Source organism: Pipistrellus hanaki (genome assembly GCF_964339955.1).
Source record: "Pipistrellus hanaki genome assembly, chromosome: 11".
NCBI lineage: Eukaryota > Metazoa > Chordata > Mammalia > Chiroptera > Vespertilionidae > Pipistrellus > Pipistrellus hanaki.
Genome location: NC_140513.1, coordinates 71,603,818 through 71,631,335, shown reverse-complemented (window position 1 = coordinate 71,631,335; position 27,518 = coordinate 71,603,818). Strand labels below are relative to the sequence as shown.

Sequence of the window (27,518 nt, the reverse complement as noted above, 5' to 3'; positions counted from 1 at the left end):
CAAGCCCAATACAAGAAGAAGCCATCTGCTGACCTTTCTGTAGTTCCTTCAGGTGGCCCCAGGCAGTGGTTGACTTTGCACCTCCTGGGAGGCACCAGAGCCAGAGCACCCAGTGGACAGCTTCAGACCACACCGGATTACAATTCTACACATCCACAAGTGACACACTTCAAGGGGCAGACTCACTGAGCACCAAAGCCCCATTGAACCAAGTCCTGATCCATAAGGGTGTCTCTTGCACAGCTGCTCTTTTACTGCAGTCCCAGTTGGTCCTCACAGCCAATTGGCCTGGAGGTCAATTCCTCCCGGTGACACAAACAGCTATCAAGGCTCAACAAGACTGCACATAGCCCACACAGGGGCACACCAGGCTAAACCACTGGATTCTACAGGATACCTAATGCACAAGGCTTAATACATAGAAACAAACACATGGAAGCATTCAAAATGTGGAGACAAACATGTCAAATGAAAGGAATGGAACCAAGCAAACTACTGGGTACAGAGTTCAAAACCATTGTTATACTCATGAGACATTCAAGGGACATAATGAGACTTTCAAGAATCTTAGAATTTTAAGAACCTTAGTGAGAACACGAAAAGGGTCAGTTAGAAATTAAGCTCACACTAACTGAAATTAAGAATTATTTATAGGGATTCAACAGTAAAGGATTTTAAGAAATCAACGATTTGGAATGAGGAAGCAGAAAACACCAATCAGAAGAGCAAAAAAAAAAAAAAGTGAAAAATATGAAGATAGTGTAAGGAGCTTCTGGGACAACTTTAAGTATATCAACTTTAGCATCATGGGGGTGCCAGAAGGAGAAGAGAGTGAGCAAGATATTGAAAACCTATTTAGAAAAATGACAGAAAACTTCCCCTACCTGGTGAAAGAAATAGACTTATAAGTCCAGGAAGCACAGAGTCCCAAACAAGAGGAACTCAAAGAGGCCCACACCAAGACACATCATAATTAACCCTTTGCACTCCGAACCATTCTGGACATTGGCTACCAGCTACTCAACGCTACTTTGTGGCGGAAACTCAATTCCCCGTAATCACTAATAAACGGCAATCTCCCCTGAGAGGGGACATCCGAATGATATGCTAGAATTCCGATGTCCCCTGAGAGGGGACAGCGGAGTGCAAAGGGTTAAAATGCCAAAGATTAAAAACAAGAGAGAATCTTAAAAGCAGCAAGAGAAAAGCAGTTAATTACCTAAAAAGGGGTACCCATATGACCATCAGTTGATTTCTCAGTAGAAACTATGCAGACCAGAAGGGAGTGGCAAGAAATATTCAAAGTGATGAAAAGCAAGAACCTACAACCAAGATTACACAGCAAAGCTATCATTTAAATAGTGAGATAAAGAGCTTCACAGAGAAGAAAAAGCTAAAGGAGTTCATCACCAGCAAATCTATATTACATGATAAATAAACTGGTGAATAAAATAGAATCAGGTATGGAAACATGGAATAGACTGACAAATATTGAAAGTGGGGAGAGGGAGGAGATTAGCCAAATATCTTATATGCAAAAATGAATTACCTATGGACACAGACAATAGGGTAGTGAAGGCCTCGAGTGAGGCAGGAACCTGGTGGAGGAGGCATTGGGGGTCATAAGGAGGACATCTGTAATACCCTCAACAACAAAGGTTTGAGCAAAAAAGGGTGAGGTGCAAAATGTGACCCATGAGGAGGTATGCTACCTTCAAAAGGTGGTCTGGTTTGCCACTATATAGTTAAGAACCTGGGGAATATGTGTGGGAATGAATCTTTGGGATGTGGGATAATGGTGGAAGAAGTTAAAGTTGAAATAGACTGAATTTATTGATATTCTCCATTCAATGTTGTAGCTTGAGGAGTTACAAAGGTCCCCTGTCACACCTGAAACCTCTCAAAATGCAACCTTTGCTAATTAATAAGCAGAGTTGAGCTGCTAGAACTACCGTGGTGTATCATAGTGGAAGGGCTCATAAATTTAGGGAGGATGGAGTGTTGGAGTGGATTTGTCATGGAAGACCTCCTTGCCTACCCTGGGGTGATTAAGTGCTTCTGCCTTATCCCACAGCTATGAGACATTTGTGGTGGAGTCCAGTGTTTTTAAAAAATACATATTTTGATTGGTTTTCTTTTTTAGAGAGAGAAACATTGATAAGAGAACAGAATATTGATTGGTTGCCTCCTGCATGCACCCTGTTGGGGATCAAGCTCACAACCTGGGCATGCGCCCTGACTAGAAGCAAACCAGCAACCTTATAGTGCACTGAATGGTGTCCAACCAACTGAGCCACACTGTCCATGGCCAGATCTCAGTTTGAGAGCACTGGTCACTGTTTTCTGTAGAGCAGGAATCATAGCAGGAATTGATTGGCACTGGACTGCTGAATGTAAATGCAGTGGGGATAGTTGGATTCTAGGGTGGCAATCACTTTTTTATTTAGAATTAATCTCCGGTTTATGACTTGGTAATTTTCTTGTTTATTCTGGTATTGTTTAAAGTTTTCCTTTAAATTGACACAGTTTAAAAATAAGTGCAATCTCACACTTCCCATTTATAATTATTTTTCACAATTTTTGGAATATTATTGGTGAATAAGTTTTACCTAAAATACATGGCCTTTATTTTTTTAAAGTATTTTTACTGATTTTTAGAGAGAGAGAAAAGGAAAGGCGGGGACGGAGAAGGAACATCAGTTGGCTGCCTCCTGCATGACCCCTACCAGAGATGAGCTCACAACACAAGTATGTGCTCTGACCAGGAATCAAACTGGCATCTTTCGGTATATGGGACAATGTCCCAACAACACCAGCCAAGCCCATAGCATTTATTGTTATTTTTTAAATGTCTTTTTATTGATTTTAGAGAGAGAGAAACATTGATGATCAAGAAGCATCTCCCACTACCAGGGACCTAGCCCGAAAACGGGCATGTTCCTGGACCTGGAATCAAACTGGTAACCTCTTGATTTATGGAACTACACTCAATCCACACCAGCTGGGTTTTATTTTTAATTTTAATTTTTTAAATCCTCAACCAAGGATATAATTATTGATTTTAGAGAGAGGGGAAAGGAGAAAGAGAAACATCAATGAGAGAATGGCATCAATTCATTGTCTCCTGTATGCACCCCAACTGGGGTTCAAACCTGCAACCTAGCTAGGTATGTGTCCTGTCTGGGAATCAAATCTGCAGCCTTTGGTGTATGGGATGATGCTTCAACCAACTGAGCCACCTGGCAAGAGCACTGCATGGCCTTAAATAATTCATGTCATTGGTGGGACTATAATTTGGTAGAACAATTTTTTGGAAAGTGACTTCACTATATATATACTTAACCCTTTGCACTCCGAACCATTCTGGACATTGGCTACTAGCTACTCCGAACCATTCTGGACATTGGCTACCAGCTACTCGACGCTACTTTGCGGCGGAAACGTGCGTTGAATTAACTCAATTCCCCGTAATCACTAATAAACTGCAATGTCTCCTGAGAGGGGACATCCGAGTGATATGCTAGAATTCCGATGTCCCCTGAGAGGGGACAGCGGAGTGCAAAGGGTTAATTTAAAATGCATGTGCTCTATTTGGCCTAGCAATTCCACTGCTAGGAGTTTATTGTATAGATGCATTTGTACAAATATACAGATATGGATGTTTAAGAGTATTCGGGTTAACAGGATAAAATAAATGATCTTTATATCCATTCTAAATTCACTATATTGCATCGAAAACATAACATTTAGTATGGGAAACAAGTTGTATAGCACTGTATATTGTCTTGTATGCATGCATATGTGTGTTTTAAGATGTTCGTGTACTTAATACAATATTTTATTAGATTCATAGAAGTCTTACCATTGGTTACCTCTGGGGGATGGGGCTGATGTAGGGGGGAGGAGGGCTCTGTGTAAGAAAGTAACACTTTAGCTTCAAATAGCTTCTTAATTTGAGTTAATATAGTAAATTCACCTTTGGTTTGACTTTAGTCCTGTATTTTCTTTTAATTTCAAAAAAATCATGAAATCCTATATAATAAGAGGCTAATATGCAAACCTACGGAACGGCAGAACAAGTGGTCTCTATGATGTGCAGTGACCACCAGGGGGCAGCTGCTCAATGCAGAGCTGACCCCTGGATGGTCAGTGTGCTCCTACGGGGGAGCACAGCTCAGCCAGAAGCCAGGCTCACGGCTGGCAAGCGCAGCAGCCTCCACAGCAGAGCTAAGGACCCCTCCAGGATGTCCTGCCAGGGAGTGGGCTTAAGCCAGCAGTCATACATCCCCCAAGGGGTCCTGGACTGCGAGAGGGCACTGGCTGGGCTGAGGGACCCCCCCTACCTATATCCCTAGAGCACGAATGTCATGCACTGGACCTCTAGTGTAAGTACAGACGTAGTGACACACCAGCTGTGGAACTACCACTCATTTCATCATGCATTTTATTCATGTGGTCACAGTTGTAGTCTCTATTCATGTATGATTTATTCACATATTACTCATGTGTATTCATTTTCCTATTAAGTATTAGCTTGTTTCCAGTTTGAGACTGTTAGTTCAGGTCCCCCTAAGACAAAAAGAGAGCAAGTTGGGATTAGAATTAGCTGTGTGGAGGGAGGTGAGGCCAGGCTTTTTTTTCTTTTCTTTTTTTTTTAATTTATTGATTTCAGAGAGGAAGGGAGAGGGAGACAGAAACATCAATGATGAGCAAGAACCATTGATTGGCTGCCTCCTGCATTTACGGGGGATCAAGCCCGAAACCCGTAGGGGGCATGCAGAGGAATTGAACCCCGGGACTCTTTAGCCTGCAGGCCAACACACTTACCCACCGAGCACAACCAGCTAGGGCTTGAGGCCAGCTTTGATTACATGTACAGGAGGAAGAGATAGAGAAAATGTCTGCTGGGAAAAGTCTTATGACCACAGTGCAGTTCTTTTTATTTATTTTTTATTTTAGAGAGGAAGGGAGAGGGGGAGAGAGATTGAAACATCAATGATGAGATAGAATCATCTATCAACCGCTTCCTGCATGCCCCACACTTGGGATCAAGCCTGTAACTCGGGCATGTGTCCTTGACCGGAATCGAACCCAGGACCCCTCAGTCCGTTCTGATGATGCTCTATCCACTGAGCCAAACCAGCTAGGGCTACAGTGCACTTCTGAGAAAAGCTAGTGAGGAGTCCTTCAGCCAAAGTTGGTTCAGAGGTATCCTCGTATCTTGCTTTAGCGTCTCTCCTACTAAAAAGTGTGTGTAAGGCATGCGTGGGACTCGAGGGAGGATGGTGATGGATTCAGCAGAGCAGCTGACTCATTCACTTAAGCTAGCATGGTAAGTGGTCTAAGGCAGTGGTCGCCAACCTTTCGGACCTCACGGACTACCATTGGTCGGTGGACCACCGGTTGGCAACCATTGGTCTAAGGGCTCACCTCATTTCCACTTCCATGGCTGGTTTGGGACTTTCATGAATGGATTGGACTTGCTGTGAACATTCAGACACATGTTTCTGGCATGCTTTTCTGTTGTGTAGAATTGCTGGGTCACATCATAGATAGTACCAGACTTTCCCAAAGTAGACATACCAACTTCTGCTACAGTGAATGCATTATTGTGGCTCCTTGTCCTCACCAATATTTGGCATTGTTAGTCCTTTTAATTTTAGTCATCCCAATGTGATTAGTAGAATCTTACTCTGGTTCCTGTCTCCTAAATTGAGTGTGGCCATGTGATTTGTCTTAGCCAGTGAGGTGAGCAGAAAGACTTGTCACACAGACTTCTAGGAACAGTAGTGAGGTTTGCCACATCTTCCTCCTGTCAGTGATGGAGCTTTCTGCAGTGCCGGTGTCGTATATGTCTATTTGTGAGCCCAGAGGAGAGAGGAAGGACGGGGTGGAGAAAAGAGGAGGTTGGGGGAGAGCAGAGGGAGCAGGGAGTGGGAATTTGTTTCAAGTAACTAAAATTTCTGGGGTTGTTTGTACCCATTGTACTAGTATACTTATTAGCTCTTAGATAAACCTTAAAAATAATTTAAGACTTTATTTTTCAGAACAGTTTTATGTTCTCAACAAAATTGAACAAAAAGTACAAATTTTCATGTACTCCCTGACCTCACACAGGCACAGCCTCCCATGTCCTGCCCCTGGTATACATTTGTTACAATCAATGAGCCTGCATTGACACACCATTATCCCAAATCCATGGTTTACATTAGGGTTCACTTTAGGTGTGTATATTCAGTGGGTTTTTACAGATATGTAATGTGTACTCAACAATTATAGTAAAGTACAGAATAGCTTCGCTGCTCTAAGAATCCTCTCCTTGTCTTCCTGTTTGTTTTTTATTGATTTCTAAATTCCATTGTGATCAGAACACTGTTTAATTAAAGTTCATAGTACTTTTTGAAGCTTATGACAAAAGAGATGATCAATTTTTATAAATGTCCTGTGTATCCTTGGAAATAATGTGGATGTAGTAGTGTCTTATTTTTATTGATTGATTTGAGAAAGAGAGCTTTGTTCCACTTATTTAATTTTTAGAGGGGGGTGAGAAGAGAGGGAGAGGGAGAGAGAAAAACAGAAACACTGGGGTGTGAGAGAGAAACGCAGATTACCTGACCAGGAATCAAACTGGAAACCTTTGGTGCATGGGACGATGCTCCAACCACCTGAGCCACAAGGCCTGGGCGTTGTTCCACTTATTTATGCATTCAGTGGTTGATTATTCTATGTGCTCTGACTGGGGATCAAACCGCAACCTTGGCATATCAGGATGAGGCTCTTCATAGCTGAGGTACCTGGCCAGGGCAGATTATCAGTTAGTTCAACTTGATTAATTGTTAAATTCTTACACATCCTTAAACTTTTTTTCTATTTTGGTCTGCTGCTTGTATTGGTTACCAAGATAAATGTATTTGATATCCTTAGTGTTGGTAATTTCTGCTTTATATATTTTGAGGTTATGTTATTAGGTGCATATGTGCTTAGAATGACATCTTTTTTTTCAATTTTGTTTTTTAAAATAATTCCATTTGCCCTGGCTAGTGCGGTTCAGTTGGTTGAATGTCATCCTGTGCACCAAAAGGTGGCTGGTTTGATTCCTGGTCAGGGCACATCCTCAGGGCCCATGACCAGGTTGTGGGATGGGAGGCAACAGATTGATGTTTCATTCTCCCTCTCTCCCTCTTCCTCTCTTTAATAAATAAATAAATAAATAAATAAATAAATAAATAAATAAATGGACTTAAATTCATTGTATTCCTCATAAAGGCAAAAGTATCATTAGAAGTAAAATTTTACCTTTTTTTAAAATCCTCATCTGAGGGTATTTTTCCATTAATTTTTTTTAGAGAAGGTGAAAGACAAATATCAATGTGAGAGAAACACATAGGTTGGTTGCCTCCTTCAGGAGCTCCACCAGGGTCTGGGTAGGGGAGATGCTCTTGACTGGAATTGAACCTGGGACCTTTCAGTCCTCAGGCTTACGCTCTATCCACTGAGCCAAACTGGCTAGGGCACGTTTTTTTTCTCTTAATATTCATGTGGCTGCACTATCTTTTCTTAGGCTACCTTTTCTTAGGTATATATTTTTGTACTCTTCGTTTTCAATCTTTCATTGTGCTTGCTTTTTAGATAATTTTGTTGACAGTTGGAATTTTAAAAATCTTGTCTGATTGTTAGAGTTCCTGAGCAATCAAACAATGCAAGAAGAGAGTTTGGAGAGACTTAACTTTATTCATTGAGCCATGGCCTTAGAGAAAATGAATTCAAATTCTAAGCAAGGCTACAAGCAGAACTTCCCTTTATTAAAGAGCCAGCCCTGTGTGCACTTAGTGGTTATCTCAATGCTGGTCTTGAAAACAATACAGTTCTATCCAATTAAAAAATGCACCTGGCATGGCATTGAGATTATGGGCATATCTAGTCTCTGGCCTACAAGGTCATACAGTTTAGTTTATCTTCATCATTATTCAAACAGGCTAAAGCAGACTAGAAAGCAACATTTTTAGAATAAGAGGCCATCTAAAAAAAAAACAGCAGAAAATTCCAAACAGCAGTTTTGTTTTGTTTTTACAAAATAGGGGTTTTCCTTCTCATGATAATATTTCTTATAATTGGGACTTTTGATCTGTTGACAACATTTAACAAGATAATGGACATAGTTGAGGTTAACCTATTATCTTAGTAAGTGCTTTCTGTTTATTGTACCTGTTGTATGTGCCTTTTCCTGTCCTCCTTTGGGGATTTTTATTGGTCCCCGGCCCCGCCTTGTAAACTTGAAAGTACTTAGAACATGCATCTTTGACCTATCAGAATCTAATAGTTCTTTCCCCCTTTCTGTGGCACTTAAACTCTACTTCATTTTCACTAGTATATCAATGTTGTGTTGTTATAATTCTCTGTATATTTTAAGATATTATTAATTTGTGCAGTCAGTAGCTTGTTTGATTTACCCTCTTCATTCCTTCTATAATTCCAACCCCTTTATCTTTGAACATTTTCCTTCTGCTTGAAGAACACTTTGTTTCCCATCTCTTTTGACTGCTGATAGTGAATTCTCTTGTGTATATTAGTCAAAATGTCTCAAATTGACCTTCCATTGTGAAGGATATTTTTGATGTGTATAGGATCCAATTTGTCTGCTTTCTCCTGAGCCATTGAATTACATCTTCAGCTTCCATTCTTTCTGTAAGTTTAATATTGTATTTGCTCTCATGGTGCAACTCATTCTTGAGTTAGTCTGTGTCCACTCAGACATGTACTTTTTGCTTCTTTGAGTGCCTGCTCAATGGCTTTCTTCTTTTTCTCTACTTACATAAAACTTGCTTTATCCTCACTCCCATTCTCCTTGAAAGTTTTCCCTGGCGAGTGAAGGACCTGGAGGTTGCCTGACATGGAGGTGGACTAGTAACATACTTCTGTGGCGAGCCAACCATGGCATCTTCACTTTCCTTTCTAGGTCCCTTTTCCTGTCACTGTTCTAGGTGTGGAGTTTAGTCTGAATGGAGTAAACCCACCGTCAGAGTGTCTAGCCACAACCATTACTGTTGGATACAACAATTCCAGTGTCAAGATAATGATGCTTCAAGGCTTTGGACCCATCCCTGACTTAAAGGACCCAGCCAATAACATCAGCGCTCTGATGAATTGAGGAATGAATCCATGGACAGAAAGTGCTATAGCAAAGGTGGAGATTTATTGACAAGTACAGACTCCCACGTGCGGAGAGGAAAGAGTCCCAAAGAACTGACTCCATGTAGAGAGGGTAAAAGGTCCCCCTGAGTTCCTTTTTCCTGTGGCTTATAAAGGCTGCAGATCCTGGTGCCTGATATCCCCTCTGATTGGTCACTATTCCCTTAGACTGATTACTATAGTAACTCCTGGGCTCAAAGGTCAACCTCAACTGGGACTTGTGAGGTTCTCCCCCTCCTTTCTTATTGTTTTCCTATTCCCTTTGGGCTTTCTTCTTTTCCATCTGAATGAAGGGTTTCCTTCCCTTTATTTTGTAATATAGACCTTTCTTGGCTACTTCCAGTTCCCTTGTCTTATGGAAATATACCTGTTGGTACTTCCTTGTCTTATGGAGATGTAATGCACCTGGTTTCCTTGTGTTGTGGAAATGTACCTTCTTCCAGTTTGTGGCCATGTTTTTTTCATGGATCCCACTTCTAAAAAATTCCTAAGCCTGCCTATATTTCCCTAAAATTTGTGCTTCAGTATTTTTACATAGTGACCTGGCCTCTTTCTTTTTCTCTGTTTAAAATAAAACTTATTTTATTCTCCTTCCAAAATATATATATTTGCTCCCATGGGTGAAATTTATCTTTTTTTTTTTTTCAGGCGTTTATGATTTTTTTTTTGTCTTTAGTTTTCAATTGTTTTATTGTGATGTGTCTGTTTACATATTTTTATTTATATTTTGTGTTTATAAGTCCTACTGAACCTGTGGAAATGTCTAAGTGTTCATTTTAATGTATTAGACCTTCCCAGTCTCTTACCTTCTCCATGATTCATTCTGGGTATTTTCTTCTGACTTTTCTTTGTTCACTAACATTGTCCCAATTATGCCCCAATTAATTATCTGCCTAGATTTAGTGGGACATACGTAGGTGACCAGGGCTCCGCAATAATGGCCTATTCCCTGGTACTTCAATGTCTAGACAGTTAAGCCGAACCGAAACACATGAACACACAAGACAGAATTAGTATGCAATCACACAGGGTTTATTTACCTATTCCTAGGGGGTCCTAGGCTCCAGCAAAGGCCACTGGACAATGTACACCAAAAGACGGACGATTAAGACAGAGACAGGCAGGCAGCCGCAGTTGGTTCAGGCTCACACAGCAGAGCAGTCAGTCAGGAGCTCCTCTCACAGAGCTACTTGGAGACCTCCTCTTGTCAGGCACCTGAAGGAGGTGCTTATATAGCCGGTAATAAACAACTTGTGTCTTGTCGGTGTGGGCCAGATGGGCTTTGGGCATTTATATCAAGACATGGGGCAGTCACCATGTTTATAACATTTTGCAAGTTACAGGATATAGGGGTCTCCACACAATAAACATTTCATACAATAATCATTTCACACATTAGAGGGGTTTCTTTATGACCATAACATAACAAGCATTTAACAAGATTAGCCAGCCTCCTATTAATCTTACTTACTGCATTTACTGTACTTTTTTACCACTGGAAAATCTGGTTCTTTGATAGTTTTCTACCAAAGTTTACTATTTTAAAGTCTTACGTATCTCTAAATATAATACGGCTGCTTTATTTTTCATTTAATAATTTTATTTCTGTACTCTTTTCCCCTTCCCCCAACCTTAAATTATGATTTTGCAACTCCCAATACCTGGCCCCATGAGTCTGCCATTTTATTTATTTATTGTCTGTCCTAGTTATTATTTTGTCTCTTGCAGCTGGATTACATGCGCGCGTGCGCGCGTGCGTGTGTGTGTGTGTGTGTGTGTGTGTGTGTGTGTTCGCGCATGCATGCACACACATGCAGTAGATTAAGTTTTTAAAATAATTTAGAATTCCTGGGGTCTAGGATGATAATTTATAGACAGGATTTGTGCTTGCTTCTACCTGGTATCTGACGGTCTAGGATCACCTCAGTTCAGTTCCAGGATAAAGAGGAGTAGTGGCTGGTTGCAGTTCTTAGCCTGGTTTCTTTCCATTCCTTCAGCTCCTGAGAGCAATTTAGGATTCCAGCTCATGTGACATGGGTCCACCAGCCCTCTCCTTCTTTTGGTACTCTCTGGGTTCTGGGCTTTGGTTTCTCACCTTGTAAACCTTTCAGCTGTTTCTTACCACTTGCCAGTTGCTCTCAGGGATAAATGTGGTTCTAAATATGGGGTTTACCTCCCTAGATTGTGCCTTTGTGAGCTCCACTATCTTCAAGTTCTTTGATATTTCAAGCATACGTAGTTGTGATGTATATGTTAGTGTGTGTGCGTTCACATTGTTGTTGTGGAAGTTATCCATCATATGTTAACGTGAAAAACCATTGAAACCTGTAAAGAATTTTTGTGAGTTTATTTAAGCCAAACTGTGGACATATGCAAGGAAGCAGAACCTCAACGAATTGAGATAATGATCCGGAGAATGGCGGGTTACATCTCTATTTATATATTGCAATCAAAGGAGGGACATAAGTGGGTTACATGAAATTCATTGGTGATGGTATTAAGGAGGTGGGATAAAGCAAAGCTGAGGAAACCCTTGGGATTGGATAAAAGTAAAATGATGGACACATACTTAATTGGGTACAGGAACAATTAAGACGATAAGGAAGAGATTTATGGCATCTGTCCTGGTGCCCACTACATTTGGTTGTGCCCCATGGGCTCCAGAAAAAGGGAAGTTACAAGTTACCCGGACATTTCAAGGGTGACATTATGACAGTTTACCTCTAGAAATTTCATCGTGCATTTTCTAAAAACAAGTGTATTCCAAGCAGAACCACAATATAATCATTGTGCTTTTAAAGGCTAATGATCCTCCTATATAATAAATATCTAACATGCAAATTGTTCCCTCAACTGAGAGTTTGACTGCTTGCTATGATATGCACTGACCACCAGGGGGTGGCGCAGAACATGGCAGGTATTGACGACGCGGTGCTGGCAACAGGCAGCAGTGGGAGGGTGGAGCAGGTGAGCGGACAGCACCAGGCCAAGGCGGGTACAAGCAGGAGTCCAATTGCCCTGCAGATGGTGACCAGTGGCAGTGGCAGTGGCAGGGGACGGGGGGGCCTGGCCCCAACAGATTGCCCTGCAGACAATGAGCAGTGTGGCCAGCCCCAGACTTGACTGGGACCTGGGAGTGGGTGGCAGTTACCAACCTCCCACAGCACCTGGGCTGGGGGCTGCTACCTCTTGCTGGCGACCTGGGAGTAGGGGTGATGGGGACGGAGGTGCGGTGAGAATGTGGGGTGCCCACCGAACTCTCTCTCACTCCCCTTGCTACCTCCCCTGGGACACCAGGGTTCGTGCGCTGGGGAAGCCCCTGTGCTCAGGTGCTGGGCGCCCCCAAGGAGCCTGCCTGCACCTGTGAGGCCTTTTCTGGGTGAGCCAGGTTTGCGCAGGAGCCAGTCTGCGAGGCTGGCCAGTAGAGAGTGCACTGCCCGCCTGGCTTCTGTGTGACGCCAGTGAGTGGCCCAGAGGCCCACACTGCACCCCGACCCTCGGCATCCGGCCTCACTTACCTCATCTCCACATGGGAACTTGGGTGCTGTGACTCAGGCAGAAGGGGGCGCGTGGGGGGGGGGGGGGTCTTAGAACCCTGGTGTTACCCAGGGCCCAGAGGTCAGCTGGGACCTGCCCTTTCATGCCAGATGCTCGTGCTTCAATTGCTGGCCAGGTCTAGGGACTACAGCTGTGCACGAATTTCGTGCACTAGGCCTCTAGTCCTAGGTTAGGGGTGTCGAACTCAATCAGAGAAAGGTCCAAAATCTAAAATCCAGCCTAAATCGCGGGCCGAATGGTTTACTGAACAGTCATAAACTGACAATGTCATAAACTGACAGCGGAGTGCAGTGATGACAGCGCGGTGCGGGCCACATTGCAAGGCCTGGCGGGCTGGATTTGGCCCGCGGGCCTTGTGTTTGACACATGTGTCCTAGGTAATAAAAGCCTAATATGCTAAGTGTTCAGTCAATCAAGTGTTTAGCCAATCAATGAGTAATGTGCTAATGATATGCTAAGGCTGCTCAATTGTTCGCTGTGACATGCACTGACCATCAGGGGGCAGACAATCAACTGGTCGACCAGTCAATATGACATGCACTGACCACCAGGGGGCAGACGCTCTACTGGTAGGTTAGCTTGCCACTGGGGTCCAGCTGATAGGGACTGAGCGAGGGCCCAGACACACACTGGAGCCCTCCCCAGGTCCTATCCAGCTGGCCAACCTCCTGTGTCTCTCCCTGCCCAATGGTGCACCAGTGGGGTCCCTCAGCCTGGCCTATGCCCTCTCATAATCTGGGACCCCTTGAGGGATGTCAGAGAGCCGGTTTCAGCTGAATCCCACAGGGGGAGTGCCGCTTAGCCAGAAGCCGCGTTCATGGCTGACAAGCATAGTGGCGGTGGCAGGAGCCTCTCCCGCCTGTTCCACCTCCATGTCAGCGCTAAAGATGTCTGACTGATGGCTTAGGCCTACTCTAGGACATCCTCCAAGGGATCCCGGGATGGCGAGAGAGGGAATTACACCCCTTGAACACCGCACCCCCCCCCCCCCCGAAGTGCACGAATTTTGTGCACCGGGCCTCTAGTAATTACATAATTTCATATACTATTTATCCCCTACTTAAACTTCCCCATTTGTCTTAAATATTTTCTTGCTTTTTTTCTCCAGACCATTCATTCAGGGTTTACTCATTGTATCTGACTTTTTGAAGAGTATGGCCCATGGGTCTTGTGGAAACTTAGGTCTAGCTAATCAAGTAGATTTAGGTGCAGCATTGTGGACCCGGGAAGCCTCTGTCGAGCGGGCGGGCGGGCGGTTTGCTTGCCTGCATGGTGAGGCAGCATTTGTAATCAGTTACTCTGGTGATCCTGTGGTGCTGTGCAGTGTTGCTCTCCATCATCCTAGTGGTATTGGCATCTGTTGGGTCTCTGAATACAGGACAGTCTTTTTTATGGTCTGAAGTTAAACTCCATTTGACAACATTTCTATAATGGTCTGAAGTTAAACTCCATTTGACAACATTTCTATAATGCTTGAAAAAATGCGATAATTCCTACTATCCTGGAAATAATCAGATTTTGCTGTCAGCATATAAAAGTTCAATTGTTTTTTCATTTAGTTTGTCATATATTTTTTAAAAATATTTTATTGATTTATTACAGAGAGGAAGGGAAAAGGATAGAGAGTTAGAAACATCAATGAGAGATACATTGATTGGCTGCCTCCTGCACACCCCCTACTGGGGATGTGCCTGCAACCAAGGTACATGCCCTTGACCAGAATCCAACCTGGGACCTTTCAGTCCCCAGGCTGACACTCTATCCACTGAGCCAAACTGGTTTCGGCGTAGTTTGTCTTATTTTTAACCACTTAATAGAATAACATAGGCAAAACTTTTTTTTTTTTTTTTAATATGTAAGTTTTGCCCTTTCTAGTCAAAAGAGTGAGAAAGCTCTGAATGAATTTTCAAAGTCTTTATGGCAACTTGATGCAAAACGAAGCCCCTGTTTCATTAGTTAATGCTTTTCATTGTTTTCCTTTGGTTCACTATATTTCTGCTCTTAACAGAAGTTAGGATAATATTAGACATTTGGAATATTAATTGTAATGGAAAAATGGAGCGGGACTTCCATCTGAAATTTTGCATTCTTATGTTATTCAAAAAGCTCCTTGTGGCCCAGCCAGTATGGCTCAGTGGTTGAGTGTCGACTCATGCACCAAGAGGTCACTGGTTCGATTCCCTGTTAGGGCACATGCTTGGGTTGTGGGCTTGATTCCCGGTGGGGAGCATGCAGGAGACAGCTGATGGATGATGTTTCTCTCTCCCCCTTCCTCTCTCTCTAAAATTAATAAAAATACTTTTTTTTTTTTAAACCACTTTGTGTCCTTCCCCTATTGCAACTCTTCCGTCAACTTATATTCTATACTTTTATTTATTTTAAACTCTTTCGTTAAGTTTTTTAAAAAATGTTCTTAGTGATTTTAGAGAGGGGGTGGGAGAGAGGAGAATGAATCATTGATGTGAGAGACAAACATGGATCGTCTGCCTTCTGTACTCTCCCTACTGGGGATTGAGTCCACAAATCCCCAGTATGTGCCTGACCAGAAATGAACCAAGTGACCTTTTGGAGCATGGGACAATGCTTAGCCAGCTGGCCATGGTGACCAGGACTATACTTTTTAAAAGTGTAACAAGTTCATCCTGAACTTTTTAAAGAAGTGGTAACCAATAGAAAGTGGTAAGCTTAAATATCCTGGAGAGAAGAGTGAATACTCTAGAACATTAGTAAGCTAAATTCTTCTGGTTACAGAACCAGTGTAGCTTACTAAGATAGGATACAGTAATATTTGTGTAGATTAAAATATTCCTAAATCTTGAAGTAGCCTTGTAAAAAGGAGTCCTGGGATATTTTCAAAATTGGGGAATACAACGTCATGTAATTATTGTATATCAATGGGAAGTCTATCTAGTGCTAAGAGAGTGGATTCAGAAGACAGTGAAGGGTTAGATAACGCAGTGAAAGGGTTGAATTTAAACAGTTTGTTACTGTAGCAGTAGAGGATAGCAGCCAGTTGGTGAATTGGTGTTGGGAAAGTATTTCTTTTGCTTTCTTAGCAAATATCAAGCTTAGCTGTTGAGATTGGGGTAGTATTCTTGAATGCTTGAGACATGAGATTATAAATTTATAGTTTTTCAGCCATGCTGACCAACTTAAGCTGTGGTCGTGGTAGGCAAGGAGATGGGTTAGGGTTTTGCCATAAAATTGACAGGAAGAGGAGGGAGAAACTGGAGAAAAGCAGTGAGTCACTATAGTGGTTGACAATCCATGGAATGTAAATTGAAGTAGGACAGTGAAAAAGTGGTCATGATGGAGATAATGCTTACAACAAAAAATTGTTGGGTGAGACTGTTAGTGTTTAGGAAGTAGAATGATTATAGGTGGTTTTGAGTGTGAGATGCTTGGAACAAAGATTCCAGAGGTATTGCAGTCATTGGCAATGGTGGTTGAGGTTGTGACCTGGAGACAGGTGGCTTAAAAGGAGGGGTCTATAGTTTGAAGTAAGGAAGTTAAAGAATTGAGGGGGCAGGTTGTTGAAAGGATCGTATGTTGCCAGGAATATATGATGGTAGTGAAAAAGGAGGTACAGCAGGTATCAAAGTCCTTAAAGTGTATTTAGACAAGAGGATTAATAAGAAAAAGGGGTGGCTGCCATTACTGGTCCACACCAGTCTAAATCTTTTATGACACTCCAGCATCACCCTTTTCTGATTTCTGGCAGCAAAATGAGTTGAATTACAGTGAGTGAAGTCGGATGCATATAGTGTTCCAGTTGACTTCTGAGAAACTATACTTTGGGGTCTTGGAAATGCCCTAGACTTTCTCTTTGAAGGGACTGGCACTTCCTTTTTTCCCTGGCTGTAAGCTCTCCTGGCACCCAGGTCTAAGGAAATCAAGTTATTTGCTTCTGGGCAGGGTGTGTTTTAGTTAATGTGGTGCTTAAAATGTGATGTCACAGTTATGCTTACTCGGCTTATTTTGCCCTTATGAATCTATAGTAATGAACTGTTATTTCACTGTTTTACAGAGTGCTTATGATTTCACGTATTTTTGCTGAATTTGTAAAAGAGGCACGTCGATGATGGATTAACACGAACATTGAAATTCTGTGCACAGTTTCGAATTGGAGCATATTGAATTTTCACCCTAGTTCAGCAGCTCTGCTGCTCACTTAAATGCAGTTGAATGAAGACCCCATTTGGGAAGACACCTGGCCAGCGGTCCAGAGCTGATGCAGGTAGGCAGTGCAGTTCTCTGCATACCTTAAGTGTGATAAACTGAAAATAGTTATAAAATTGTAGAATACTTTCACTTAATTCCTAGTTGTTTTCTCTTCTTAAAGCTTTGTGATTTGCAGTATTTCATACACATACGTGCGAAAAAACAGGTTTAGTTTTTTGAGAGGCAGAATTATATTAATTTTTGTCCTGTTGTAGATGTCCAGTAAATTTAGCAAGTGAATTGTAAATACCCAGTTAATAGGATTACAGTCAGTAAAGGAATTGTTTCATTTTGAAGGAGGAAGTGAAAATGAGATGAATAGATGAACACTAGATTTACTAAGATTAAGGATATTTATAACAATTTAAAGGAAAAAAAGATAAACTTGCAGGTTTTGTATATTTACTTGAAAGAACTTTATTGGAATGAAATGTATGAAAATGAATATTTAAAATAAATTATTATTTTTGTAGCAGGCAGCTAATACAACTAGAATAGAAGTTTAGACTTTGCATGATTTTTACCCACCCTCAAAACAAAGATAAATCTTAACACTATAAACTTAAGTAAGTGATGTTTTCTGTGGGACCCAGGTTCTCCTCCAGTACAGAACACACATTTTGAGGTTCTTTGATAAATGAATCTGAGAATTATGCTAATGAAATTATTAATCTTGCAGAAATAGTTATGTGATTTAGAACTATTTCTTATGTTTATTAACTATCATATTTGGAATTCCTTTATATTGTAAAAGAGCCACAGGGATTCAGATTTTTAAGTACCCCTCATCTCTTTTTTATTTTAGTTTATCTTTTACTGTTTACATTATAATGGTAATATTGATGTAACTATTCAATATGTATCAATAAGATTAACTTCCAGTAGTGATGACAGACTGAAGTGTAAGTCATCTGAGAGTTTATTATTCTGTTCCCAGCTCTCATCAACCCTGTCCTGCTCTCATTATTCATATGAACATTGGTGCATTTGTATCTTCTTGACCCTTGGTTTTTCTCATCTAAACAATGGAACTGTTAGGGTAGGTACTTGTTGGGGATATTATGAAGTATAAACGTGCTTATGCATGTTTGGTGCTTAGCTAGGTTCCTGGCACATTATATCTGCTGTACAACAAGCATTATTATTGGTGATCATACTATTTACAATGAAATATTTTCTATTTCAATTTAATAGTTGTAGAAATTGCCGTCAGGTTTTTGTTGATCAGTGAAATCTCCCACATTTCTGTTAATTAGTTTGGTTTTCCCAAGTTCTTTTTATGCATACCATTCCAAATTCAACATTCTTATTTTCTTCATTGAGTTTGAAATCATCTTTGGAGGAGAGTGAGCTGATTAAGGTGATGTGTGTATGGTATAAGTAACTGGAAGAGCTAAACCAGAGGGTGTTATTATTTTTAAGGGAGAGATTGTGAATCCTGGCAAGTATGTTGATCTTCTATTTTCTATTTTTATTTTTGGTGTTTTAGGGGGTCTCCAGTATAGTAACTTTTTATGATTAATATATAGTAAATGAGATATTAGTTACCACTGTACTTCTAAGAAAATTTCTGCATGGCCTTTGCAGCAATCTGGTGATGTATTTATGTTGTTAATAATTTTGAATTTGAGAGAGTTCACAGATAGATTTTTATTGAAAGGAGGAAGGGACTGAGGTTAGTAGCCATTGGTGAAGAATCAATCATTCAATTATAAAAATTGGCTTTTTATAATTGAAAACTTAGGATGCCAGAGCTTTTGTTAATTACTTTCAAGTGTTTTCCAGTTTCACATTTCTTACATGTGTTTTGGAGTGGTGTCTTTTGCAGGTGCTTTAGCGGCCAGTGGAAAATTAAGTAAAGCAACAGTCTTTTTGTCTACACTGTATAAAAAATGGGTTGATGGATTTTTTTCAATAACAAAAACAAGCTCGTTGCTTTTGGCATTGCTAAACACACCTTCAGAATATACAATTTTAAATAAGTTCATGGGAACCAGAAAGGAAGCCACTTTTCTGGAAGGCAAGTTACATACCTGTTTTCCACTAAGTGTTTTTTGAGCTTTGCATTAAATAATGATTTAATAGTAGAACAAACAGTAATGTGATCTTACATTGATGACTCTTCCTTATTTCTTAGAGCACGTAGCATTAAACTAAAGACAAGTAGGTACTCTTGTTGGCCTGTTGTTAGGCCATGAGGTCATACTGTTTTCCTCTTATGTGATAGAACCTATTTTAGAAAGATTGCTGACTCCTGATCAGTATTGATTATAAAATTGTCTTAATCATTCTTCTTGTTAACAAAGACTAAGAGTCTGTTGCTGTTACATCCCTCTATCAGTAATGAATGTGCCCTTTACAAATAAAATTCATGGGAAGAGAGCTTTGTTTTGTTTTTCTTATATAACAGGAAGCCCAGGTAGGCTTTCCAGAGTTCTATGGTGGTTCAGCTATGCCCTTAGGTGGTGCTGTCTCAAAGGTAAAAGCTGGGAGCTTCAGCAGTCCAGCTCCTAAGGCATCTTTTTTTAGGTGTATAGCTGGAGGCTCCCAGAGGAAGTGTCCTAAGAGGAACTGGAACAGCTGCGTGGTCTCCTCTGTCTCAACCAAGGTACATCTCAACCAAGGTACATGCCCTTGACTGGAATCGAACCTGGGACCTTTCAGTCCACAGGCCAATGCTGTATCCACTGAGCCAAACCAGTTAGGGCAACATTATATATATATATATATATATATATTAAAATATATTTTATTGATTTTTACAGAGAGGAAGAGAGAGGGATAGAGAGCTAGAAACATCGATGAGAGAGAAACATTGACCAGCTGCCTCTTGCACACCCCCTATTGGGGATGTGCCCACAACCAATGTACATGCCCTTGACCGGAATCAAACCTGGGACCTTTCAGTCCACAGACCGACGCGCTACCACTGAGCCAAACCGGTTTCGGCACAACGTTGTATTTTTTAAAAAGCCTTTCTTGAATTAGCTCTGCCTCATATTTGTGTCTTGGTATCTTGTTGCTTTTGGTCTGTGTTTCATCTGGAGTTCTCTCTTAAATGTCTTTCAGTCTAAGGTGGATCTTCCAGCAAGGCCCAGAGAAGCTGATTGGACTCTGTGTGTGAGAAAGTGGGCCTTGTTTCCTGGTGGACTTCACATGTCACTATTTGTGGGTGTTTTCTCTATAGATGAGATTTCACATTTCCTGCTTGTATGAAAATATCACATATCAGATTTCCTGATTTCACCCTAAAAAGTTTTAAAGTCCTACTCCTTTACCACCTGTTGAAGTCACACTTTCAGTGATGACTGCTGGTCTTTCAAGGCTGGGCTCATTAAATGGCTGTGCAGCAGGGAGAGTGTCACCTTGACAGCTTCCCAGGGAAATTTCACAGGAGGAAAAGGTGCTCACAGGGGAGGAATAGTGAATTGGGAGGGTTGGAGGCAGTGAGTGTGGTATGGAGAGGCATTGTTGAGTATTGTTAATCCATTTGAGTGGTTGGAACATACTTGGTATGAATTCAGATGTTCCAAAGATAAAGACCAAAGTTAAGTTAAAAGTCGGTAATTTTGGGACATGTATCTGAATGGGCTTCTGTTAGAAAAGTTTGTGCATAGTTTTTTGTTTTTTTTTGTCCATCATGGTTTAGTGCAATTTTTTATTTTTTATTGATTGATTGATTTGTAGAGAGGAAGGGAGAAGGAAAAACATTGATTTGTTGTTCTACTTATTTACAGATTCATTGTTGACTCTTGTATGTGCTCTGACTGGGGTTTGAACCTGCAAGCTTGGTGTATTGGTACAGTACTCTTTATCAACTGAGATATCTGGCCAGTGCAGTTTAGTGTAGTTTAAATAACTATTTTGTGAGTCCTAGAACACTTAATTTGTAAATATGACTTTCTCACTTCTGTCAACAAAATAGTTGAAGGTACCTGGTAAAGGATCTTGTTCTGTTTTCCACTGAAAAATCAGTGATGCTCATAGAGGTGATACAACCCATTTTCCATTACAAACTGACATCAGTGCACACACCTATCTACTTCTCTGTTTTCTACTACACTGTATGTCCTGGTGACCACTCCTTAGCAATGTACAGGGATCTTCCTCATGGCTCTTTTCAATTACAGTAGCTCCTCAATGGTCGGAGAGCCATTCCTATGGTGCAACAACACGATTTTCGCCGTAAGTAGGAACCCCACCTACATAAGCACCTACTCATACATAGAGCACATACACGGAGTAATGAAGTGAAACAGTAAAAAAAAAAAATGTAAAAGAAAGATAACAACTCCTGACCTTTACTTGTGGTAAATAATAACAAACATAAAGCACATATGTACATACATCTAAATGACGGAACTAATTTTTAAATTTTTTTTATAAATAAATTCGAGATGGCGATGTAACCACGAAACATGTACGTGGAGTTCTACGTCACGTGAGGACTGTCTGTATGTAAAGTTCAATTGTGTGGATGTAGCATATTAGTTTGTTCAGTAGTCAGTCATTTGGACATTTGGGTTGTTTCTACATTTCAGCTACCAGAAATAATAATTGCAGTGGTCCATTCCATATATGTCTTATCAGTGTGTCATTGGGATAGGTGCCAAACAGTAGGATTGAGTCAAATCTTTAAAAAAAAAAATATTTTATTAATATCAGTGAGGAAGGGAGAGGGAGAGATAGAAACATTGATGAGAATCATTGATTGGCTGCCTCCTGCACACCCCCTACTGGGGACCGAACCCACAACCTGGGCATTTGCCCTGACCAGGAATCTAATTGTGACTTCCTGGTTCATAGGTTTGATCTCCTGGTTCATAGGTTGACACTCAACCATATGCTACACCTGCCAGGAAAGACTGAGTTATATTTTAGTGCCTATGTAATGGGATGCCACCACATTCCCCTCCATGGCCTTGTACTATTTTCATTCCTACCAGCAAGCAGTATGTAAATGTTTCTCCTATAGTCTTTTTTTTTCTTTTTTCTTTTTATAATATATTTTATTGATTTTTCACAGAGAGGAGGAGAAAGGGATAGAGAGTTAGAAACATCGATGAGAGAGAATCATCAATTAGCTGCCTCTTGCACACCCCCTACTGGGGATGTGCCTGCAACCACGGTACATGCCCTTGACCGGAATCGAACCCGGGACCTTTCAGTCCGCAGGCCAATGCTCTACTGCTGAGCCAAACCGGTCCCGGCTCTCCTATAGTCTTGCCAGAGTAGTATATTCCCAGCTACATGGATTTTTGTCCATCTGATGGGTGAGAAATGGTGTGTCTCAGTGTAGTTTTAAGTGTGAGGTTGAATATCTTGTCATGTAAGGGCCTTTTTGGCCTTCCTTTTTCTGTCCTTATTTCACCCATTTTTGTGTCTCCTTTCAGAAGCTCTTTTGAAAAATGTCAGTTATTAACCTTTATGATAAGACTAATTTATCTTCCTACTGTGTGGTTCTGACTTCTTGACAACTCGTTGAGTCCCTGGTCTCTTGCTCCATCTCTAGGGCTCTCGGCCAGCTTCATAGATAGCCTTTTGGCCTTCTTCATTCCAGGGTTACATCTGTGGTTGCTTGGCTCCTCTGTGTTTATGGTGCACTTTTCTCTCAGTTTCTTAAGAGTATCCTCTGACACTTGAGAAATTTGTGTGAGATGTGAATTCTGAGCCCATACATGATTCTAAATGTCAGCTGTTTTTCTTGGGTACAGAGTTCAAATTACTTTTCCTCAACATTGAAGGCATCACTTACTCTTATTTAAGTGTTGATGATGAAAGAATAAGTCTTAATAATACCTCTTCAGTTTTTTCAAAAGGACTTTTTTAAATGCACTTAATTTTTTGGAAGAATTTTAAATTTACAACAAAATTGAACAGAGGGTATAATGATTTCTCATATACTCCCTTCCTCTCCCTAGCCTCCACCACTAGTATAGTCTCACATGAAAATGTACATTTGTTACAGTTGATGAACCTACACTGACACAGCATCATCACCCAGCGTCCAGAGTTTACCTTAGGCTTCATGCTGGGTTATACATTCTGTGGGTTTTGACAAATGTAAAATGACATTTATCCACAATTATAGTATCATATACAGTAGTTTCATTATCCTAAAAATACCTGTGCTCGAGCTGTTAATCCCCCTCGCCCCCCCACCCTCAACCACTGGCAACCACTGACATTTTTTTATTTTTAAATTAAGCTGACATTCAATATTTGTTTCAGGTGTATAGTGTAGTAGACACTACATAATTTACAAAGTGATCCCCTGATAGTTATTACAATATTTTTTACTATTCTAGAGGCCTGGTGCATGAAATTTGTGCATGGACAGGGGAGGTGGGAAGGGGAAGGTGCCCCTTAGCCTTGCCTACACCCTCTCCAATCTGGGACTGCTGGCTCCTAACCACTCGCCTGCCTGATTGCCCCTAATCTCCTCTGCCTGCCAGCCTGATGCTCTTAACTGCTCCCCTGCCAACCTGATCATCCCCTAACTGCTCCCCTGCTGGCCCAATCATCCCCAACTGCCCTCCCCTGCTGGTCTCATGGCCCCCAACTGGCCTCCCCTGCCAGCTTGATTGCTCCTAACAGTCTCTGATTTTGTCCGGAAGACATTCTGTCTAATTAGCATATTACCCTTTTATTAGTATAAATTCTCTGTACTATTTACTTATATGCCTATGACTATTTTGTAACTGCCAATTTGTATTTCTTAATCCCTTCAGCCCATTGGTTTTTTATTGTCTTCTCTGCGGTTCCTCAGCCTGGCCTGTGGGGATTGGGCTGAAACCAGCTCTCTGACATCCCCCAAGGAGTCGCGGATTTCGAGAGGGCGCAGGCCAGGCTGAGAGATTCGTGCACCGGGCCTCTAGTCTATATAAAAACCTAAGTGACCATTTGACAATTAGCTATGATGCATGCTGACCACCAGGGGGTAGATGTTCTGACCGGTAGATAACCTTACAGCTGGACTAGGCGAGATATGCTGGACACGCTCTGGAGCCCTCCTGGTCCTGATCGTGCACCACGGGGATACCTCAGCCTGGCCTGCACTCTCTCGAAATCTGGGACCCCTCAGGGGATGTCAGAGAGCCGCAGTCCAGGCCAAGGGACCCCATTGGTGCAGAAATCTGTACACCAGGCCTCTAGTATACATATAAGATCTTTGGATAATCTCTTTCTGCCCTCCTCCCTCACCTCTTCCCTCTAGATCCATCAATCTGTTCCATGTTTCTATGCTTGTGGTTTCCACTCCTGCATTGAATGTCTGACCCCTGGCGGTCTGTGTGTATCATAGCTACCAGACAGTGGGCTGGTTGGCCGGTTGCTTGGGCTTTTATATATATAGATAGAATATAGTTTTGCCTTTTCCAGAGTATCATATACTTAGATTCATACAGTAAGTAGTCTTATCAGATTGATAATTTCTTGGCAATATGCACTTAAGGTTTATCTGTCTTTTCATGGGTTGATATCTCATTTATCTATTTTTTAATATGGAATGTATTCTATTTGTTGGACATAGTACAGTTTATTTATTTACTCCTGACTGAAGGGATATCTTGATTACTTCCAAGTTTTGGGTGTTTTCAACTCACTTGGGTTAATGCTAAGTTTAAGTGATCCTTCATTTTTTACAGCCAAATAATATTCCATTGTATAAATGTACCACTGCTTTTTTCTCTGCTGATGGGCATTCAGGCTGTATTCGTATCTCATCTATAGTAAATAATGCTGCTGTGAACATAGGGATGCATATATTCTTTCTGATTGGTGTTTTGGTATTCTTAAGATAGATTCCATCTTTAAGTTTTTGAGGAAACGTCATACTGTTTTCTACATTATGGCCTGCACCCTCTCGCAATTCGGTCACTTATTTACCAGCAGAGTATTAGGATTCCCTTTTCTCCACATTCTCACCAGCACTTGCGATTTATTGATGATAGCCATCCTGGCAGGAATGAGATGATACCCCATTTTAATTTTAATTTTCTCTGATGATTAATGATGTTGAGCATTTTTTCATATGCCTGTTGGCCATCTGTGTGTCCTCTTTAGAGAAGTGTCTACTCAGGTCCTTTGTCCAGTTTGTAATTGGATTGTTTTCCTGCTTTTGATTCCTTCAAGTGTATTTATTTATTTATTTATTTTTTTTTTTTAAGAGAAATCGGGTTTATTAGAGGATGTGCCCAAAATACAGCATTGTGGACAGAGGACATGCGAATGTACTGTCACGGCTGCAGTGAGACCAGTGGTTACAGATTCTGCCTCCTGGACACTGCACTCAGCAGTCACAGGCACGCTGACTTTGCTATAAATATATACGGACTTTAAATCTCTTTTGTATAACATCTTGGAGTCAGAACATTAGTCCCGTCTGGGTCACTCATTCAGAACCCTGAGCTTTTTACCTGATTCCCGTCACGGCTCAGCGCACCCATGCAGGTCAGAGCCCTCCTTCCTGTCTGCCCCCCCCCCCCCTCTGTGAGGCCATGGCCACAGCCACGCACTGTGACAGGCAGGTCCTCTCGGGTCCCTTTAATGGCTTCTTACAGGAAGGCCACCCCCCAGCAGAGCACCGCCCATTGTCCTCCCAGGGGAATAGCAAGCGCAGGGATTTGGGAGAGGAGGGCAGTGGGGAGCCCAGCGGTCGGGGATTGGGGGCGAAGAGCAGCAGTCCTCTTCCCCGCGGGGCCTCGGACCGGGGACCGGCCTCACTGGAAGGACGCCCGGACCCGGCGGCCCTGCAGGGGCTGCGCGGGCGCCAGTTGTCCACCATGGGCTCCTCCGCCTCCCCTTCCTTGTTGAAGCGAAGCCTGCGGAACGCCGTGATCTGCTCGCTGCTCATGCTGATGGGCTCGCGCAGCACAATCCAGGTCACGCACTCCAGCAACCGTGGCGTGGTCAGCGAGCCGGGGTAGATCCAGTAGTCCAGGCTCCCGGGCAGCAGCTCCTGCGGGTTGAAGCCGGTGAAGGCAGCGCTCTGGCCCTTCATTGTAATGGAGGCCAGCGCGTCGATGACCTGGAGGCCCGGCTTCGCATCGCTGATCTTCAGAAACATGCCCAGCACGGCCAGCCCATCGGCTGTTTGACGGCCGACCCGAAGTCCTTGTACTTGGAGTTCCAGTGGACCAGGTGCAGCTCTGCGGTGTATTTCTGCTGGTTCACTCTGTGCTCTGAGCCCTGCCCGTCAGACGAGCCCCAGTGGAAGTGGAACTGGACTAGTCGGTAGGTGTCGGCGAGGGGTCCTCCCTTCAGCACTGCCATGTCTTGGGAGTCGTCAAACTCCACGTTGAAAGCGTGGCCGTTGTTGAGGATCCGCTTGGACGCCACCTGCTCGTAGGACACTGTCAGGGGCTTCAGTGCAGGGTGGTGAGCGGCCGCTTTGGTGTCGATGTCCACAGGGGACTGGCGGTTGCTCTTGGCAATGGGGAAGTCCTTGTGCCAGGGCTTGGGCCCGTTGCACGGGCCGTACCCCCAGTGGTGGGACATGGTGGCAGCGGGTCGGGCAGAGCAGGAATTGGCTCGCGTCCCGAGGCGGCTCGGGCGGCTCAGTCCAAGGGTATTATTTTTAAAAAATACATATATATTTTTTATTTCAGAGAGGAAGGGAGAGGGAAAGATAGAAACATCAATGATGAGAGCTCAGAGGCTCTGTTCCACTAACACGAATGAGTGGCGTTTTCACTGAATACAAGAAAGCTATTGCATCAGGCAGCCCCAGATTTCAGACTGCCACGTGGTAGACACAGGCTGAGAGTGTTACATGCTGTAGCTCATTTAATCCTTGTAACAGTCCTAGCACACACAAACACTGCTATCACCAGGCTTGGGGAGTCTCTGGGAACCCTAGTGGCAGCATGGAGGCTTGGTCCTCAATACTGTGTACTCCCAGTGGCACGTCTGCAGTCAACAAGCAGCTGTAGATTGCTCACAGGCACATACAAAACTCTGGAGATGTGTGATTGGGAGGGCACCATGGGCAGGACCATCAGGCAGCCCATGATAATGTCACAGATGATGTGAAGGCTCTCCCACCCCAGCCGTCGAGGGGTACCCAGCCTACGTGATTGTACCTGAGGGTGGGGCCAGTGTATCCCTCTGGGTTGGGTATTTGCCTTCTCCCCAGCTGTTACTGCTGGGAGGGGCCTGAGTCCCTTAGGAAAAGGGGCTGCTGGGGTTTGGTGGTAGGGATGGGGTGGGGTGGGGGTGGGGGGCGGATAATTTCTTGTCTCTGGCCATCTCTTTTCCATGTCTCCCACCCCAGCCTCTCTCTTCAGGCAACTCCAGTCCCCACTGCCCTCTCTCCACAGAAGCCTCAGGTCAGTGCCTGCAAACAAAAATCCTGTGCCCTGGGTTTTTTGTTTTTAACAAAACAAACCAAAAAGTGCCTTTGTCTCTGACTGTGTTTTATGGTCCAGAGTGTGGTCTATCTTATCTGGCCTTCAATTCTAAGTGATAGCTTTGCTGGGTAGAGTATTTTTGGCTGTAGGTTCTTGCTGTTCATCACCTTGAATATTTCTTGCCATTCCTGTCTGGCCTGC

At 42.5% G+C, this 27,518-nt stretch overlaps 1 protein-coding gene and 1 pseudogene across 9 annotated transcripts in view; one reads left to right on the top strand and one right to left on the bottom strand.

Annotated features, from left to right (window-relative positions):
- Positions 1 to 27,518, top strand: part of SPIN1 (spindlin 1) — a 101,949-nt gene that overhangs the window by 28,382 nt on the left and 46,049 nt on the right. For 5 of the 8 annotated variants that reach the window (XM_084899081.1, XM_084899079.1, XM_084899083.1 and 2 more), the window contains exon 2: positions 16,775 to 16,984. The exons of 1 other annotated variant lie outside the window; for it this stretch is intronic. In XM_084899081.1, coding sequence (XP_084755207.1) covers positions 16,933 to 16,984 — 52 coding nt within the window. In that variant the 5' untranslated portion in view covers positions 16,775 to 16,932. Of the gene's footprint in view, positions 1 to 16,774; positions 16,985 to 17,905; positions 18,008 to 19,497; positions 19,577 to 27,518 lie in introns of all 8 variants that reach the window. 2 more of the 8 variants (XM_084899085.1, XM_084899084.1) reach the window with 2 other exon arrangements.
- On the bottom strand, positions 25,544 to 27,126 carry LOC311630201 (carbonic anhydrase 2-like; annotated as a pseudogene). Its single transcript has one exon. The product of its transcript is annotated as a carbonic anhydrase 2-like (transcript).